The 19,619-nt window shown below is 38.3% G+C and overlaps 1 protein-coding gene across 5 annotated transcripts; it reads right to left on the reverse strand.

Moving 5' to 3' along the window:
• Positions 1-2,299: 2,299 nt before the first annotated feature.
• On the reverse strand, positions 2,300-15,067 carry LOC140936842 (uncharacterized). Of its 5 annotated transcripts, none has more exons than XM_073386345.1 (7): positions 14,772-15,067; positions 13,042-13,590; positions 6,446-6,718; positions 5,425-5,697; positions 4,435-4,530; positions 3,656-3,822; positions 2,300-2,778 (listed from the first exon to the last, which is right to left on the reverse strand). In XM_073386345.1, the coding sequence occupies exons 2-7, from the start codon at positions 13,211-13,213 to the stop codon at positions 2,407-2,409; spliced, it is 1,353 nt and encodes a 450-aa protein (XP_073242446.1). In that variant the 5' UTR covers positions 13,214-13,590; positions 14,772-15,067; the 3' UTR covers positions 2,300-2,406. The 5 variants fall into 5 exon arrangements, with proteins under 5 accessions (XP_073242446.1, XP_073242447.1, XP_073242444.1 ...); XM_073386346.1 differs by having other exon boundaries at positions 4,435-4,527; positions 6,446-6,721; XM_073386343.1 differs by having other exon boundaries at positions 6,446-6,721.
• Positions 15,068-19,619: the final 4,552 nt, after the last annotated feature.

Below are 19,619 nucleotides of genomic sequence, written 5' to 3' on the forward strand. Positions count from 1 at the left end.
TGTTCAAAAGCCTTGGATACCCATGGAAATACTTGAACTGGTCTGAAATTTACCATGTAATGCGTTACTATTTTTCCACTTTTCTACTTTACTGTTTTCGAAATAATGATAGTGTTAAACCGCCTAGACGTGAAGTTGTTGTTGATAGTTGTGCGCTTGTTTGATAAAGACTTCTTGCTTTGTTCGCTGCGTTATATTTTCCGCACAGCAGGTTTGACCCACTTCTCGCTTCTCTTAATGCATCAGAAGACGGTGCTTATGCGTTTACTAAAGGAAACCGTGCGTCATGCCTCGCTAAACGTCCCTCAGCGGCGATGAGCGAGGAGAAACGTCTGCTGTTCGCAGGCTACTTGCATGGTTTACAGTTTACTTTCACGTTTACAGTCCCCTATTTTTCCATAGGATCTTTGAGATCGAGGGCTTTACTGTAACGGATGGAAACGGGCGGCCATCTTGGTTTGAAATGTAAGCCCACTAGAAACCTTGATGCAGTCGCCCCCTCGGTACATTAGAAACCCAAGGTGGCTGCCCTTTACAGAATTGCACTCGATCTCTGAATTTTTTAATTGTTAGAAAAATGTTGGGGTACGATAAATGTTAAATTTAAATGCTGATTTGCTTTATAATAATTGTTCAACTCATCATTTCTAAGAATTTGAGTGAACTCCACCCTCGCCTGGGAAACTGATTCTCTGGTTCCAGAGACCCTGGAGACAGCGTTTCTGAGTATTCTCTTTTAAAAAATTCCCCGGGGGTGCATGCCCCCACACCCCTGAGGAAGCTCGCGCCTTTCGCGTCCGGCTCTTTCAGAAATTTGTCCGCTACCTTAAAAACCTGTCGAGAACCCTGGTCTAAAAGCTCAAAGTTTGGCTTATTCCGCTTCGAAGTGGAATTAGCAGTACCTTAGAAAATGCACGTTTCTTTCAGGGCCTTTTCCCCCACGGGCATTGTTTTCATATCCAGGATGAATCTACATGTAGTTCAAAAGTTCAAGATGGTCTCGAAACAAGTTTTAACTTTCTGATTATCATTTAATAACCCTTAACGGATCTTTTAATAAGTTTTTTTCTTTCCATAACATAGATAATGTAACTACCATCCATCTACTCTTAGTCTTGAAAATTCTCATGTCACTGAGATAAAGATCAATCAATAATTTATATCGTTATTATGTAGCCGTCTGGAAATGTCTTAATCTATTTGATGGTTATGGTTTTTCTGTTCTTGATTTAGGGAGAACGTTTATCAGTTATTCTTTGAAATCCAGGAAAATACTCCAAAAGCCCCTTTCCACCCAGATTGCAAAGATTAATTGATAAGTATATAGTACACACGAAGTGATCTCAACAGTTTCAGAAAGAAAACGATTAAAAGTCTATTTGAATGACTACTTTCGCTTCTTGCATTTTTCAAAAGTTCTTTCAAGTCAAAGCCAGCCATTTTGTCTTTGCTTTCAGGATTACGCATTATCCACTCGGTAAGGAGTAGAAATTGCACAATTATCCCACGATGGAGGAGCAATCAGATTGCTTAAAACTCCAAGATCACTGTGTGTATATTCTAAACCCACTTATCATATTTTAATAGCATAACTATTATACAGATATGCTATATACAGAAAACGATTTTAAAACTACCGCAGTGTACAAATAATATTCTGTCTCTCACATTTTTATGAAATGTAACCGAGGCCGTTACTTTTGTATGGGACAATTCATTCACGTTGGGGTTAGTCGTGTAACCGCCTTATTGTTGATGGCGTATTGAAAATACTAATTGAAATGGCAGTTTGTTCCTTGAGTATTTGTCTATTGATGTGTAAAGTAGACTTAAGTATGACCCTGACAAAAACCTTAAGTCCTTAAGGAAAGTAAATTATAGGATGAATGATCTTATACAAAGTAGGATTGAATGAAAGAATGGAATAGTGGTCATAGAGAGTTCAACGACTACCAGTTGCGTGGGTTATGTGTCGAAGAAAATCACTTTTACTGTTGGCGATCGAACGAAAACTATGAATATGAATGTGCAGTTTTTCAGAGTGTGCAGGCAACTAGCTCCTTTTTGTTGAAACCTCGAAAGGGTTTTTTTAACATCACTGTAAAGTCAAAGTGACCTTCTTAAAAGTAGTTGGTACCTTGATTGCATGCGTCGTACTTTGTTTAGGCTTTGTATTAGCTGGTATGTTACTTTCATGGAGTGCAAGCAGCTGATGAAGCAAAGTCTTTGTCCAATCGCTCCTACATTTCACATTTGTCCTCTGCCTGCTTTTGGTTGACTAGCGATAATAAATAGTAAGCATCGATTCTTGTTCTGTTTTGTTTTACAAAACAGAACCCCACTGCAACATTGTCGTGCTGCCATATCATGAGTTGGATATCCATGATACTTTCAGATAGTCTAGTGTTAAACAGACTGAGGGCCTTCCCATGTCCAATTCTCCAGTCCTTCAAGCCTCTCGCTACTAAAGTCACAACTAGAGTATCGTTTCAGATGTCCCATTGCCTTTCTTCGTTGTTTCAGTTCTTTCCTCAAAGAGGTTTTCTGACAAACTCTTTGTGCCACGTGGGCCTTAACTGTTGATTTTTTACGTCGCTCGAAGAAACACAACCCACACGCCCACCAGAAATCTTCTTCAGCCGTTTTAAAGCCGTTTGCTCTTCTCCGACCACTGCTAGCGCAATTTGCTTTCAGGTTCATAAGTTTCAGTAGGTTAGGAAGATCTGGCTGTTCAACCACGTAGCGAGCACGCATGTCACGATTGTAGTGCATGGCTACCTAAAATGAGAATGCAAAAGCAGTGCAATCATAATACATCGTTAAGAAGCAGCATTTCAAACACGAGGAAGAGTTTTCACCAGGATGTCTAGTCAGGGAGAGGTGCATTAAAAGGTTCTATCACATGTAGCCTTGTAGTATTTTTTTTGTTTTCTTCGCTCCGTGATTTCTTGGGCAATAACCCAGTACTTTTACCTATCTCAATAATGTACGAACGTCATCATGCTCTGTGAGCAGGCAGTATCAAAAATAGTGTCGATGAAAGGTTATACCACAAAATCATTGTTCTATGCATGAGCCCTTGTTTATTATTAAACATACTATCAACATTTCAATTAGAGTTAGTCCAAAGAGCCTGCAAACAAAGCTTCTATTTAAGGGATAGAAAGACGCCAAAACGAAATTGGGTCCAAAGCATCGTCCACAGATTCAAGAAAAATAAATCATGTTTATCTCCCCATCCTTGGGATGGGCGAAGATTTTTACAACGAGTTTAAGAATTCGAACTTGTATTAGAACTTTTGCAAAAGAGTAGGGAAGAAAAAGGAAGGAAAAGGAGAAACATCTCGCTTGGGATAACTGAAGTTTTGCACGCAGGCCCCATTACCAGGCCGGAAATATTTAAGCCTTAAATGAAAGCTAATTACATATTGTATAGTAGGAAGCAGAATTGTTGACAGCCTTAATGCATTTTCCCGGCCAGATGGTGGTCTGAAACGGAAATTTAAAGTAGCTCCAGGGGGCAATTGGTTACTACAGCATGGGGTTTGATGCAGTAAAAGATTTGGCGCGTTTTCAAATGTAAGTTATTGTTTTTACAATATTCACCATCGACACCAGCAGTAAAGCTACCACACAATTCAAGAAATTGACATACCTTTGTCTTGTCCAAAGTCGTATCTGGTCTAAGCACAACTTTGCCTAGCACAAGGGGATCTGTTCTAAAAGCTTTCCGTGCTGGGCAGGGAGTATCGTCCTTAAGATTAAACTTTGAAAACTCCTGACGAAGCTTAGACGCCACTCTTTTAACAACGTCGCTTGTGTCTATAAAGGAAATTTGAACTGATTAAATAAACTTCGAGACCCATCTTGGTCATTCAATACCCAGCCATGCGAGGTGAAATCTACGAGCTAATCCCAGTTTTATTTTTTGCCCTTGGATAGTTAATTTATAAAGAATGTGTGACTTTTTCGGTGTTTCTTTAAGACTGGAAACCCATTGCAATAAAAGCAAACCTTAACCTGAATTAATGGTTCATGTTTTATTTTGTGGCTTTCGATAACCATGATAGACATATATTAGCCCTTGAAATAAGTGGGCCAGCGTTTCAGGTTTAGTTCTAACTCGAAAAGCGCCAAAAAGTGTTCATGCTTTGTTTCTCTTTTAGGGAATAACTTGTTATCTTCCCTGTAGAGTTCATAACGTACATGTTACTGAAACTATTTATTGTTAATTCGGCCAAGTTTTAACCAAAAAGTGAAAGTGCACCATGATAACCGTGATGGTCAGTTTTCAGCCTCTTTCTCTTTTTTATCAAACGGTTGTTATTTCATATGAAAGCGTACTAGTTATTCTTCGTTTTTGAATTATAAACTACTGTAGTTGGAATGAGTGGCTCTTCACTATTGACTTCTAACCTTGACATATTTTTCTACCTGAAGCAATAGTGGAGTATGTGCAACTTTGTGTTGAGAAGGTCCTGCTATCGCAACTTTGAGCAGATGCTCTGGGAAGCACATCTTCAAGAGCTTCTACGAAATAATGCAAAGTACAAATAAGTGTTTAAACCTTTTTAAAACTATAATGCGTTTAATAGATGTGGTAACTTTTTCGGGCAGTGATCAGTAATTAGGGCTAAAGAAATAATAGCTCTTTTTTTCTGTTTTGGTGGTTTTTAGACTTCGCATAATGTCTTTGATGAGTGCAGTGGTAGCTTTTGTTCGCAGATAGGGAGCTTAAGCAACGACGAGGGCGACGGCAACGGGAACGGCAAAAGAGCAATAGCCTTATATAAGCAAAACAACAATTAACTTAGCACGTGCATCACGCTTTTTTGTGCATTCAGTTCTTAGCCGTAGTTGCACGACTACGACGTGAAAGTGGCTAATTTCACGTTTCGTCGAGGACGGGAACACAAGACAACAACTTTCTCTTTCTTTCCCTTAACTTTGATACAGTCTTTAAGAATTCAACTCCAAAAAAATTTGCCAACATTTGACGAATTAAACGAGATGGAATAAGCGCGATAAAGTTGGAGGCAGCGCCAATTCACTTTTTTAAAGTCAGTGTGACGTTTTCGTAGCCGTTGGCCGTCGTTGTTGCTTAAGCTCCCTTTTCTTTTCTTGAAACACTGAAATTGTTTCAACGCATTATGACTGTGGAAGATGCTAGACTTATGCATGTACCGATGTAAAAATTCTCACACTTTTCAGTATGTTTTAACAAATACTAAGATAAATTTGAGAGTTTCTCATACATTTTTGACAGAAAACTTATCAATTGGCCATCGTGGAATTTGCCTTTCAATGTAAAAATGCAGTGTCCGTAGAAGACCACTTATTCATTGTCTAAGTCTGACAATAAAAGGGGCGTTGCATGTGACAATGACAAGTCTAACTTAAACAAATTCTCAGTGTTCTAATTACCCATGGTATTATCTTCCTGCTCTTCTAAGTTTCTCGCCCTCTGACTTGCTCTTGTAGTGATCCGAAAAGGTTTTGATTTGAAGGCAGCGATGATTCCAGTATGAAAACCGATCATAATAACCAGCTCCCATTTGTTCCTCTCCACGATGTCAGACTTGTCTAGTCGGTACACTGCAAATCCTTCCTCGGTTCTGTGGACTGATCCTAAATCCACCGAGACAACCGTCTGCGACTGACTATGGTGTTGTACGTCTACTTCTAGTTCAACAGGACCTTTGGCAAAGGCAAAAATACATAGTTAAAACTCTAATCTATCCAAACTCAGATACATTCGATACAAACTCACCAGTTTGAATCTTTAATATGACGTGCCTTGTGGCCACTGATATGCAATGAATCGCGATTAAAGGAAGTGTGTGGGTTTATCCTAGTATACGTTTCACAAAACTAACGTCGGTAGCTCGAAATATTTATCTGGCTAAAAAACTTGAGGCCGAAAGAGCGCTCATTTTTGTTACCCTACTCTCTCCATCAGTGCTCCTTTTTACAGGTATTTAAAGCTACTAAAAGCTGCACAGAAGAGAATTCAAAGAAGTCCAAACAGGTATTTGAGGTCACTGAGCTGCTGTGTTAATCCTTTGTTCGTAACATTGTGCAGTTTTTGATAAACTGAAAGGTGTTCGATATATTGAGGTTCCACTTTAACAACATGTTAAGGAACAATTAACTCGTTATCAATATATGCATTCAGCAAAGTTCTTTTTCTTTTTTCAGGTAACCGAGCAAATATTATTGATTAATCTTTTTTTTTTCCGAACGTTCTTGAAAATAAGTCCTTACAGTAAAATGTTTGAGTAAAATTAGGGGACATTTTTAGATTTCTTGAACTGAATTGGTTCCTTGACAGGTGCTTCAAACACATGAAAAGACTCTCCATTCTATGAATATCAATTCTTATCTGATTGACTCGATGTAAGCATTGGTAGGGTGATAGGAAACCGGTCTTGATTGCTAAAAGTACCTGTTGTGTCGTGTGTCCTTACTGCTGCTTCAGGGCATCTCTGCACATATACTCGAACTCTTTTAATTTCTTCGGATGAATGGGCTACAATAGTCACCTCCGACGATCCCAGGCGATATTCGTACTTTCCCGATGTCTTTGTAGTTTTTTTGTCATAGATGTCCATGAGGTTCAGTATTTGAACCCGTACCTCAGGTCCTTGTGATGTTGAGCAATGGTGTGTAGAGAGCTCATCCATTCTGGCGCCACAAGAAACCGTGTTACTTGGGGCAACTGCTTTCAAAGTAAACAAATAAGGAGATAAGTTAGCTATACCAACTTGCTCACTCAGTCACTCAGTAAGGTACTAATTAAGGTTCTAATAAAGAATTAATGCAAAAGCGTACCCATTCGAAAAGTTTTCTCGGAGAAACTCATTTCATAGACTACGTCTTAGAAAACGCCGATTCGGTAAGGGCTCATATACTTCAGATACAAACTGGAAAATCCCGGTGACAAAAATAAAGGCGCGGCTATGTCTTTAGACGAAAGAACGAGCTTAGCGTGCAAAAACAAAAATGCGTCGAAGATGAACAACATTTGTTGATGCATTCGGAAGGACACATGAGTTACTACACAAGAGCTCTTTCTTCTCTATCTCAATTGGTGCTAATCCCTTTTGAATCTTGATGATCACGAAACGATAAAAAATCTTGTAAAATCACTAGACCACCGTTGCCGAAGCCCGTAGTTCTTCTAATCAATAAATATTTTTTGTATGCTTTCTTCTTTATACTAAATGACCATAACGGTTTTGTCGTCAACCAACCAAAACTTTATCTTTATTGTAAACAGACCAATACCTCCTCGCTCTGACTTACAGTGTTCACGAGACCAAAAGAAATAACACGAGAGAGAATTGAACAAATTCTCGGCCCCGCCGTTTAATCTTGCTTATTTTACTTCCAGTTCTCTTAGTTAGTTCTCTGATACCACACACGTTTTTTTTGCGTTACGTAACATTTTAAAAATGGGGGGATTAGGGAGAGGATATGTAGTAAGTTTCGTTCAAAATGCCATTTTCAGAAAAGTAACAAAAGACATACACTTTTTCACAATTATTAGATACGTAAAACTTAGTATGTCGTTTTTAGAGCGATTTGTTTTCAAAAGGATCGAGTCTTCTTTTTTTGAAGTTGTAGCAGTAGAGAATTAACCTTTTGAACGCTTGAAAAACGTATACGTGAGTTCCATACTAATCACAGGTTTTATTTCTGGTAACTCGATCGTTTCTGATACGGAAAATAAGCTTGAATTAACCTTGACCCGAACTTTTGTTTCATAGAGAGGCGTGCCCGCTCATCGAATCAACGACTTACTGCAGCTTATTAAACTTGTTCAACCATTACGAAGAGTATTTTTGCTTATTCACGAATTTGAGACCGCTGGCGCAAAACCCCGCATAAACATACTGTTCAGTCGCACTTGCCTGGCGAACATACAAAGACAAGTTCAATGCTTTTTTAATGTTTTAATAAAGCTTCACAAGCATTTAAGCTTAATGTTAGAAAGTAAAATTACATGGGGCTTGAAGGAGAAAACTGGCACCTATATTTGGCGTCAGTTGGACTTTGTCGGAAAGCTGAACGGGAAAAGCGTAACGGGCATGCATACAGCAGCGTGACCTCACCCTGCTGAACCGGAAGTACGAACAACTTATCGACAGCTTACAAGCGCGGACAAACAGGCCCAGGTGCGATTCAGCAAGAAGTGATAAGAAAACAGAGAGGCAGCTTTTATATCAGTTGGTAATCACATGCAAGTTCTAGCCTAATTTAACTGGCATTTTATTGAGAATTGTTGAAACACAAAACAAATTTTGTCATCAGTGATGAACAACTTGAATTCAGTCACCCGCAATTTCATTAAACTCAATTATCGTTCCTTTCCGCTATGCGTGGGTGAATACAAATCATTTCTGCTCGGAGCAACATGTATTTTACTCCATAGAAGTAAATAGCTCATAACCATTTTCCTTAACATTTCATCACCAATGGGCAAGAGGTTTCCTGTTTACTATACCGTGCAAACCTGGCTGGACTTTCTGGAGACTTACACCTGACACGAATTATCAATGTCTATTAGAAAACTCTGGGCTCGTGTCCATTGTGAAGAAAGAATATAAAAAAATGTCTTCAACGTTCGAGTCGCCTAGAATTGTTAGGAAAGCCTTTTTTCATGTCAGCAAAATTCCACCTTAAAATAGTAAAATGCTGCCAGCCTTGAGAGTTATATCCTGGATGCTTTTGAAAGAAAGGAAATTTGTAATCATACCCCCTTCTTATCCTACACAAAAGGACTAAGGCATAGGGGGTGGGGATTGGGCAGGGGAGGGAGCAAGACGTTTTCCAACACCTGGAGATAAGTCATATGTCCACTTTTCTAAGCGATAAGACTTGTTGCGCAGTTGGTCATTTTAAAAATGTTTAATGTTTACTATAGCTGATTAAAACCTGATATTGTATTGTTTGTTAGACCAAGCAGGTTTACTGCCATGCAATGACTAAAAAAAGCTTCTTTGCTATTAGGTAATTTGATACTCTTTTCCTTTCTTTGTGTTCCATTCTTGAGATGTGTTGAACGTTTTTCACAGAAATTGCATTGACTTAACTCTGTATCCAAGAACTGAATAAGATAAGGTGTTAAATGTCTCTTCCAGTGACGTTTTGTAAGGGATATTTGTCCCTTACTCTGCTTTTGTTAATGTATAGGTGTTAACCTTTTGTTTAGTTATTGTGCGTCAGCTGATTATTTGTGAACTGTGTAGGTTGAAACAACGAGGAAAAATCACTTCCTGTTTTCTTTATAACCTATATCCCTTCTGCCTCAGCTTGTCCAAGTCTACGAGACAGTCGCCATAATTAGACAACTAAGTATAGGAAACTTGAATATTAGCTGTGCTTTTAGACTTTCTTGGAATTTTTATTTCATAATCATTCAGCTCACTAATTATTGCAGTGGTTTCGGTAAAAGGAAACGATAACTTTCTAGTTTCAACGGAGATATTTCAGGCTTAACGCAACTAAACCTTAGTGTTTCACGATTTTTGTTCAATTAATGACTGTTTCGCGAAGTGACGTTGCTTAATGCGTGTACACAACATCGGGTGTACCTTACCGTCAAATTGTTTAAAGGCCCGTTGATACTCTAATTCTGTTTCAGATCATGTGGCTTGGAAATTTTTTTCGACGTGCATAATGGGGCTTTGTTGTTTTCTTCTTGAGGTTTAGATTACATTATGTGTTCTTTGCGTATAACGAATTTACCGTAAACGCTTAAGTATCGTTGTGTTTCTCATTGCCAATAAAGCACTAAGTTGCAACAGTGTTTGTTACTGTGAATGACTTTTGACTTTTTTTGTCCACAGTCAAATTGTTGGTTATGGAATTGAACTAGTGCTGTTGACCGATTCCAGTGCGTTTCTTTGTTGTAGCACTGAAAACATATCTTGATGAGTAATGCCCGTCTTTTTGTTTAACTAAAGCTACTTAAAGCAATATGAAAGGCCGGAAGACTTCCCAAACAAAGAGTGTTGTAGATGTTGAGTAAATATGACTAACTAAAAGCAAATTGTGAAGATAAGTGTTTTTTCATTTTATTGAATATGCTCGCCATATTGTCATGGAACTGACTGTTGCTGGTCAGCTTAGGACTTTGTTTTTTATCATTATTATTACTATTATCCCTGTATCGAGCTTTAACAAATTAGCCTGGTAAAGACTATAGAAACGTCAAGTCGTTTCAGGCATTAACACCGGAACACTTTGACATGATTATTACTTGTTTTAGTCTTTTTGCAAATAGTTAACGTAAGGACGTCGTTCGATGAATTCAACAAGCGAGCTCGTTGTGTTGTGATGTTGAGCAACCTTCATAACCTGACATAAAGTAGAGTTGTTTTTCTAGATCTTTAACCTTGTTTATTCACCCTGACTGCTCTTCAAATAAAGGTAGCTTTTTATTTTCCTCTTATCTTGACGCAAATTGTATGAAAACCCTTCTTTCCCATCAATCTTGTCAACCTTGTAGGACATACTGGAATTAGACCTCGTGCAATTTGCCTTTAGCTTCAAAGTACGTTTCAAAGGATGACTCAAAAACTTGTTCAGTTTTTAATTGAAAAAATGCATTGCTTATATTCAGAAAAACAAACGCGTTTAAATAAAAACTAAGCCATTCTATGCAATTGCTTTAATTTAAATTATGTTTGCTTTCTTTATGAATTGGTACACGCACATTACAAGGACTGCCTTAGTGTGCGTCTTTGCAGAACATAACTTTTATTTTCGAAAACTATTCATGTCATATACAACCTCACTAGACTTATCCTTGAAAGTATTGAGTCTATCTGGTGAAAAAAAAGTGTTCTGTCTTCATTTGTTGGGGGTAAAATTGAATATATTTAATTTTATGAGCGCCATTGGAAGAATAGATGCTTGCAATTGGGTCAAGTACATATACTGATGTTTATAAAATTACTGATATCCATACCTTAAACACTTGTTCCACTCGTAGCCTGTCTTTTTTGCAAAGTGGAGTTTGATCAGTTTTATCAGAAGGTTTACTTAACCGTATTCTCCTAAGCTAGCCCTTTTTCTGATTGCTTTACAAAGGACAACATTTTTGCTCCGACAATAGATTATGACAAAGATGAGATATCGAACGATAGATACTTTTAACTTAGTGCAGCATCAAGAAAGCAACTTAGTCATTAAAAGGGCTTCTCTGTTACAAATTGACACAATGAATGGTATTCCTAAGGTTTCTCTGGTTTCTGCTGATGTTTTGTTTTTGCTGCTTATCGGCGAAAAATGATAAAATAGCCCTATTTTGGTTTAAGTATTACGCGTTTATTTATCCGGTGTAAGAAGGGAAGTACATACTTTGCAGAGTAGAGAACATCTCGTTGGCAACTAAAACATATAATAGAAATAAATGGACACATTAACGAAGTTCCTTTGGACACGTTCATTACCAAACTGAAAATTGTCAAATTTAGACCAATTTTGCTTTGAAAGAGGGCATAATTTTTGTAAGGCTATCTTAATAATTTATCAGTAATAAATGTAAAGAAACTTAAAACTTACACTCCAAGAAAACACGGGGTTAATTCTTATCCAGAACGTGTCAGGCAGGCCTAGCTTCTAAAGACTAGTTTTTTACTATGCTTTCCCCCCTTCTTTCAGTAAATTTTCAGATATAAGACTTTTCCTTTTCCGGTGATTGAAGCCAAAAACTTGACCTGCTTATTATAACAAAATGACACACTCCCCAATTTGAAATTTTTAGCTAATTTGATTGACACTGTTGTATTTCAGACAGAAAAATTACTTTTCACAAAAAAGAAAACAATTTTGATTTAACTGTAGGCGCGTACGGTACGTTTTGTGTTGCCATCAGCATCGATAAAAGTTATTTTTATTTTGAGTCTGCCATAACTGCATGTGAGCTCGACAAAGAATATCGGGGAAAAGGCTTGGAAACTGGTTCAAGCAGTATTTCTAGCACGCGCAATAAAATTGCAGTTTATTTTGGTAATTGGGAAGTACTTGAATGCCTCACACTTTTGGTGATAATACGAGAACTGGTTTGTTTGTGGTCAGTTTGTCCAAGACTGACTATTTGAGGGGAAGGAAACAGGATCTTTCAATAACATTGACTTATCACTTAAGGCTTCAAAGATAAAATTGTGCCTCTTGATACGTCGAAGTCTTTCAGAAAAGTTGAATACGTAATAAACAGCAATAGTTTCTTTATTTTATTGCTGGACAGGTATGATTCAAGTAAGCACACGCAGCATGTTGTACTGAGCTACGTATCTACATGTTGACCCGTTAAGTTGAAGACCATTCTCTCAACTCGGTAAACTTAGACGCGGAAAATTTGTTTAGTGTCACTTGGTAATTTCAGTTTGCTTACAAAAAGGAAAAATGTTAACGAACTTAGCCCGCCTTAGGGGAGCACGTGGAAGTAAACGAGAAAACTGCCGAGTGCGCTACTTGAAACAGCAAGTCAATTAATGACTGTTTCGCGAAGTGACGTTGCTTAATGCGTGTACACAACATCGGGTGTACCTTACCGTCAAATTGTTTAAAGGCCCGTTGATACTCTAATTCTGTTTCAGATCATGTGGCTTGGAAATATATGGAATTATTTTCGCTGCTATTGTCGTTCTCCTGGCTGTTGGAGCTGATGCAATCCGATGCAAGTTGTTAGCCAAAAAAAAATCGTGAAAGCACATTTTTAACTCGGTGTCGTTTTTAATGCCCAAATCCGAGACACGTTCTACGTGACTTAAAAGCATGTTAACGTTGGTTTGGAAGAGTATAAAAGATAGAGAGAAAATCGCGCCAGTGATGTACAAGCGAGGTAATAATTTTTTTTATCCACGTTTCAGTGGTGAAATCTGCTAAATTACTAAGACTATAAAGAGCTTATTTTGCCTTTGTTAGCCACGTTTCTGGTTTAAAGTGAAGTTTGGCACACCCTGTCGCTCCGTGCCTTGTTCACTCGCCTTTATCCGTTAGCGCCTTATTGAACAAAATTCCCAGACGTACCTTTCACGTTGCAAGAGCTGGGCTGCGGCGGGGCTTCCCCGGCGTTTGAAGGCAAAAGCCACTCGCTTTGATCAAACCCTTCGGCTAACTCGTCTCCGCACTGCGACCTGATAAATTCGTCAATGTCATTTAACTTTTGCTCCAGTTCAGGATCGAAAGCGTAAAGACTCATTTTTATCAAAGCCAGTTCGTTCTGAGAGAAATAAACAAACTTTGCACTGAGCGCACACGCTACTCTGTACCCTGGACGTGGAGGAAGTCGTTCCTTAAATCGTTTTGCAAGAGTAGCCAAACGGTATTTGACAACAAGTGGGAGGAGTGTTTCCGGTTGATATGTCTGTAACAAATGGCTATTGGTGACGTATATGGCCTTTGTTCCTTTTTTCCTCGCGTGGTTTCCGGGTGATTGTTATTCCTGCTTGTACTGCTCCAGTGGCATAACTGCTTTGATACTGGGTTTTGTCTTAAGCAATTATTGTATTGGTCAGAAAAGTGCAGTTACAATGGCTTCTAAAAAAAAAGTGACCCATATCATGGAACCTGTTGTGACTGAACGGTATGCAAAAACAATTTCAGCTTAACGTGATTACATTATACACTGTATGTACAAATAAAACATGTGTTCTCCCCAAAAAGGCTAATAAACGTTCTAAGCTTTAATGAAGCAGTCCATTTAGGTTCATTGAAACTGTAAGCGTTTATGGAAAATTAGTAATATTTTAGCTGGTTTTACGGAATGTTTTGTTGAATTCTATTCTATAAGGAGCAAATATTTTGAAATTTTCCAGCCTGTACTATTAGAGACCGGTACTATTATCCTTGACCTTTTACCGATGACGAAGTATCGGTGGTTTACCGCACGATGTACTGTTTGTATTACACGTTCATCTCTCCGTTAGAAATAAAAAATCACGTCTTCATTCCAGCAACCCCTTACCAACCACAGTTATTGTCACTACTAAAAATCGAATAATTAATCATTTGATCTGGCACTCGGCTCATAAAAATACTTATTCATGCAGTCAGAACGCGGAATTTTTTGTGCAGGTTTTGCATCAGGTTTCTACCTTATTGGGTTTATCAATAATGCCCCGATCCGGCAAACCCAGGGCGCATTATCTCACCCACGTCCATTCCCCTTATGGATGTAAAACTGCTGGGCAGAGTTTTACAAATTTTCCTCATACATTTGCACCTTTGGTTTGTTGCCAACTACCCTAACTGTTGTGGCAGGCGCAAGTGATATCATGTCTTTAAATAAGATCCTTCTTACAAAGTTTAATGTCATGTAATGCTTGCTGTATTTGCGAAGCGATATTTCGCGCCACTTTTTGACGCATCTATTTAGATACACTCGACTAAGTCTCGACAAGGTCGCGTTACTTTTGTTGACGTCTGGGGTCGAGAACTTGAACCGCAGTTGCGTCAATGTCACGCCTTCCAATGCAATGTTGCATTGCGAAATATTTGTTATTATGTGTCACGTCTCTGAGTCGAGTAACGTCATGTTGCTTTCGCAGTTATACTTATGAACACTTATGGCACGATCATCGAGTGTCTGATTCGTTCTTTCGAAAATATTGTTGCTTAATGCTTCTAACAACTTTTCTGAAATGATAGTGTGGTGACAGAACAATATGCGACTACAATCTAAGATAATTTCGCTGAAGTGGACTGTTAGGTTAGCTCTTGACATTGCGCTCAAAACACCACAGGGGCCGAATACCTACCTCCACTACATTCCCAGAGATCCAATCACATTTATATCGGAGTGACTTGAGATCTCATGGGCGAAGTCATGGCAGGCAAAGGTTTATCCAAGAAGAAGGGGAGAGCCCCTGAGCTCCCACTTTTACTACAGAAATTAGTTCCAGAAACGTTGAAATTCTCTGCTGCTGAAAGTCAGCTGATTCTGAGCCTCTCTATTGGTACCTGCGGACTTGTCTTTCGTCGCGCGTTTTCCATCAATTCGCCGCTTGCATATCAAGAATTGCTCTGATGGTAGCACTATCAGCGATCTTGAGCAACCACGACAGCGATAGAAAAAAAAAGTAATAGGTATAGTCCGCTTCGTGCAGCTTTTGTAGTAAGCCGAAAAAAAAAAAAAACTCTTAGCGCGTATAACACAATTTGCTGTCATCACACCGAATAACCTTGTCAACCTTGATAAGGGCGTCAAGCACTAAAAACAATAGGATAATCTACCTACAAACAGAAACTTATGATCCTTAACAACCTAATTTGAAATATTTTTTGGTACAGTGCAAAGACAACGCTCTCTAAGATCCTTCAATTCTTAAACAAATTTAGAATTTCTAAGAAGTGGCTGATCTAATGTAGTAAACGTCATTACCAAATAAAGAAAATTTGTTTTCGTCGTATCCATACCACCTTAGTCAGTGATCAACTCCTCTGCCTTCCGGGATGAATAATGAAAAAACCTACAGCATGTCCTAATTAGGATTTTGTAGCTCAGTTGAATCATGTTAGTACACTTTTCACATTGGGCGTATACCTCGTATTTATAGATTATCATTACAAACGCTAAACCACAATAACAATTCGCATCCGACTGCACTAAGTCAGAGCACTCCACGCCATACAGACCATTTCAGTGTTGACCCTCAGTTCCAAATTGCTTGGAGGAGAACAATGTTTAGTATCTTTCCGAAGTTACTGTCGAGGAGCCCTTTGTGGTACATATTATAAATATTTTTATATGCTAAAAAAAAAAGATGCGAGATCTAGCACCCATAAGTTTTCTTTTCATCCTTTGCCGGTTTTTCTAGCAACCTCCGTGAATTGCGGCCGATCCCTTTGGTCGGGAGTTAATTCGTTTGACTCCGAACAGAAGTGCTTGATCTTAACTTTTTTCCCGGCAATATTGCGTCTAGCCGGCCAGTCCTCGGTCCGTTTCTTTTGACGTGTTTTGAGTCACATGTTTCGAGGCATCTACCCACAGCCTGTAAATCTTAATATCTACTTGATGACCTGATTTTCTTGTAGTATTACTCTTACTATTAGCGTTCCCATTAACTGTGATAAAAATACCTCTCTGGTGAGGTGACCATGAGGTTAAACTACCATTTCGACAGTAACATTGTTACCTTTATTAGCTACTTACATAAGTTACAATTTCCTACTGTGGCAACTCACTGAGCTGGAGCCATGGTGACTCGTTCACACACCTCCACATCAACTGCGGAAGCCGGGATCTCAGTCTTGATATCCTGACTGTCCGCTTTTGATTCCAGTTGGTGGTGTCTATTGAGCGCCATAAGCATGGAAGTAAGCTATGCCCCACCGAACAAGAAACCCGACTTGTGTTGCTGATCAATAAAGAACGGATTAACGAACGAGCAGGAAAGGAGACTTATCGAATCAGTGGCTGATTCCCACCTCGTTTTCCTTTGACGTTATTATTTTTGATTATACGCGAGGCGTTTGATAAGTATGCATGAGAGCTCTGTTGGAGAGTGTTAATCGCTTTTGAAGATAACAGTCAGTGAGAACGATATCTTGCCCACGAAATCTTCAACAAGTTGACGGTCACGGCATTTATCACATTTATCCCAGAGGAAATGAAAACGTATTTTTGGCTAAGTACATGATCTAGATACGCTTGAGGAAGAAAAAGCTGTACACGCGTGAACGAATACCAATTGAATATCTTTTGTTATGGAAATCTTTCCTTCTTTCTTTATGTTGTTTACTTGCGGAAAAATCACAGTTGGCCGAAAAGATTTTCTTAGTTTAATGTCTTCAAATGTGTGGATTTCTCTCAAACAAAGCTGTCCTTTATACTAGCTAGCTAGGATCGAAAAACGACTTTGCCAAAAGCACTTACCCGGTGATCACATCAGTCCATGAATACGGTCTATTGGTTCGACATCAAATGTTTCGTTTGAACGATAATCAACCGATTATATCTCAAAAATATTGATACATGGAAATGATGAAAAGAAAAGGTCGAAATATTTTGAATATTGAACAAGGTTGTCGTTGTCATTGATAAGTAGTATTTTCTCGGCGGTTTATACTGTAGCATTTTTAGAACTGAAGACATGTGTAAAAGGATTTTGCATTAGTTAACAAAACATAAAATTTCACATTTTTTTTGCTTGTAAGGAAGGTGTAATTTAACAATTTATTAAAGGTCATATGATTACTGCACTTAAACTGTGGAGTAGCAAGGGGTGTGCTTCTTCTCGTATCTTAGAGTTTTGCTGACAACACTTGCAAACGGCTACTCATTGGTACTACAAAGTAAAATATAAACAATGCGTATCTTCTCGATGTGAAAGGTCCTCCTAGTCTTATTTTCTATCTGAAAGGTATAGCGATAGACTGCATATAGTGCACAGAGTTTCAAAGACTGATAACAAGTAAGCTCCCTGATCAACAGGTGCTTGTTCAAGTTATGACTTGGTCCAATTTTTTTGTCTAGGCTCGTGGCCAAGCGACCTTTTATTAAACTGAGTTGCTCTAATTTGACCAAAACCTGTCTTTTTTACTATTGACGGGAAAATGCAAACTGAAAAAGGCAAAAAAAAAACTAAAATTGCCTAGGCGCTTTTTCTAAATTTCAATTTCAGCTAACACAGTAACCAGTCCATTGTCCCGGACACCCTCCTGGCTTAATAACTCATAGCATTGTTCTATTACTGTCATTTCCTGAATTTGTATTGTCCCAGTTAGAAAGGGTTTATTAAAATATTTAAGTGAGAAGAATCTACTGAGTAGTCCTCTCCTGTGAACGGCAGGTTGTGTGTCTCGTTGACGTCAGAAATCTTTGAATAGTCCGGGTGTTGCTTTCAGTGGTTTGTGTATATGCGTAAATGAAGATAGACTACTCCAAGCACCCCATCGTTCACTCATCCCACGAGACTTGACGATATCTCTCCATGACTGAGCCATTAATCCTCCTTTCTCTGCGCAAATAAGTCATAACAAAATACAATAAATTTATATAAAATGAAAAATGATGAAGCGTTCTGCACTTTGAAAAAATGAGTTGTAAGATTTAAGCAGTTTGCTTGGTTTATTTCATCAATGGAAATTTTGCTCTTGGCCGGTACGTACTACCTGGCTGCAAATGGTATACTGAGGTTTACACAGTTTTTAAATGCGGTGAAGCAAGCAGAGTCAGAAGGTCTTGTGAGTTCACGCAATTACGCGTTACTGATGTTAGTAAATATTGTGACCTTGAACACGTGTCAAAACATGGGCCTCTATTGTCTCTTTTCGAACACTACCGTTTCACCAATAGCAGGTCTAGCAGGTCGCGTGCCGTTACTGACGTCAGAGCTTACCGAGATATAGACGATATGCTATTGCGAAGTCTTTAAAAGTTTTGTCACGTCTCTGCAGGCGGTCACGTCATGTTGTTTTATGGTCTTCAAACGCTAAGAGACTGTTGAAACTCACGGAATACACACTTGGCTCATTACGACTGAAAGCACAAAATTTTAAGGCATGAACTCTTCAGTACTTATATGCTGAAGGCTCCTTCTTGCCTGAAAAATGGCATGATGAGATGATAACTGCTGAGCCACAATAATAACAATTAATATGCATTAACTGCTTAAAAACACCACGGGTGGACGATTTTTAACCGAAAAGAAATGAAGCATATCTAGACTATACATGCCCGACAGTAAACAGTATAACGTTGGTATAAGTAAGCTTTTCGTATCGTTACTTTAATTTATAGCATATAGGTTTTTGCTGTTCTTAATTTTATGTTTTAAGTCGTCTCAAGCTCTCAACCCCAAACCATAATGCGAAGATATGCGAAGATATGCACTTGAATTGTTTATCCGGAAATATTAAACGCCTACATCCTTCTGGTTTGACACCTTGTGATATATTGATCCCATCAACAAGATTTATAAAAATGACTCAAGGCTCTGCGAAATACTCGGTTCCCGTGAGTTTAACAAGCGCATCTTCCGGCCTTGTTTGAGTGCTCTTGAGTTAGAACGTCCTAAAAGGAAAATATCGACTACATTGTAATTTCCAAGACTGGTTTGAAGTCCTCGAAACGACATAAATATTTCTAAAAATAAGTACTGGAAAAGTTGAGGTCTGTTGAAGGTTGTAACATCTACATGTACAGTTATTTATTTTGGGGCTGCATTGAAAGATCTTGGAAGCGTAAAGGGGGTTAAAATTGAATGAATCTTGAATTTGAAAAATCTCCCAAACATTTTCATTTTGTCAGGAAATTTGTGAAATCAGTAGGTTTTCAAGAAATCCACACACTCCTAATAATTTTTTTGCAGTCTGTGAGCTTTTAACCTGATTTGATTACTGTGAGGATGCTAACAGAGAACTGGTAAAGTAGTCATTGTATAAAACGTTACGGTTTTTACGCAGTTTACTTCTAGGATAGAGTATATAAATCAAAGAGACAGATGTAATTTAAAAAAAACATAAAGGCATTATACGCCAATTTTTAACATTAGTCTTCTTAAAACTGGTGTACTGATTACACTTGATTAATAACTTCCAAGAAGGGTATTTGTCAAGAAAAGGGTATCATTGACTGATAAAACTGATCAGTATTAAAAGGAAAT

The sequence above is a fragment of the Porites lutea genome, chromosome 5 (genome assembly GCF_958299795.1).
Source record: "Porites lutea chromosome 5, jaPorLute2.1, whole genome shotgun sequence".
Classification (NCBI taxonomy): Eukaryota; Metazoa; Cnidaria; class Anthozoa; order Scleractinia; family Poritidae; genus Porites; species Porites lutea.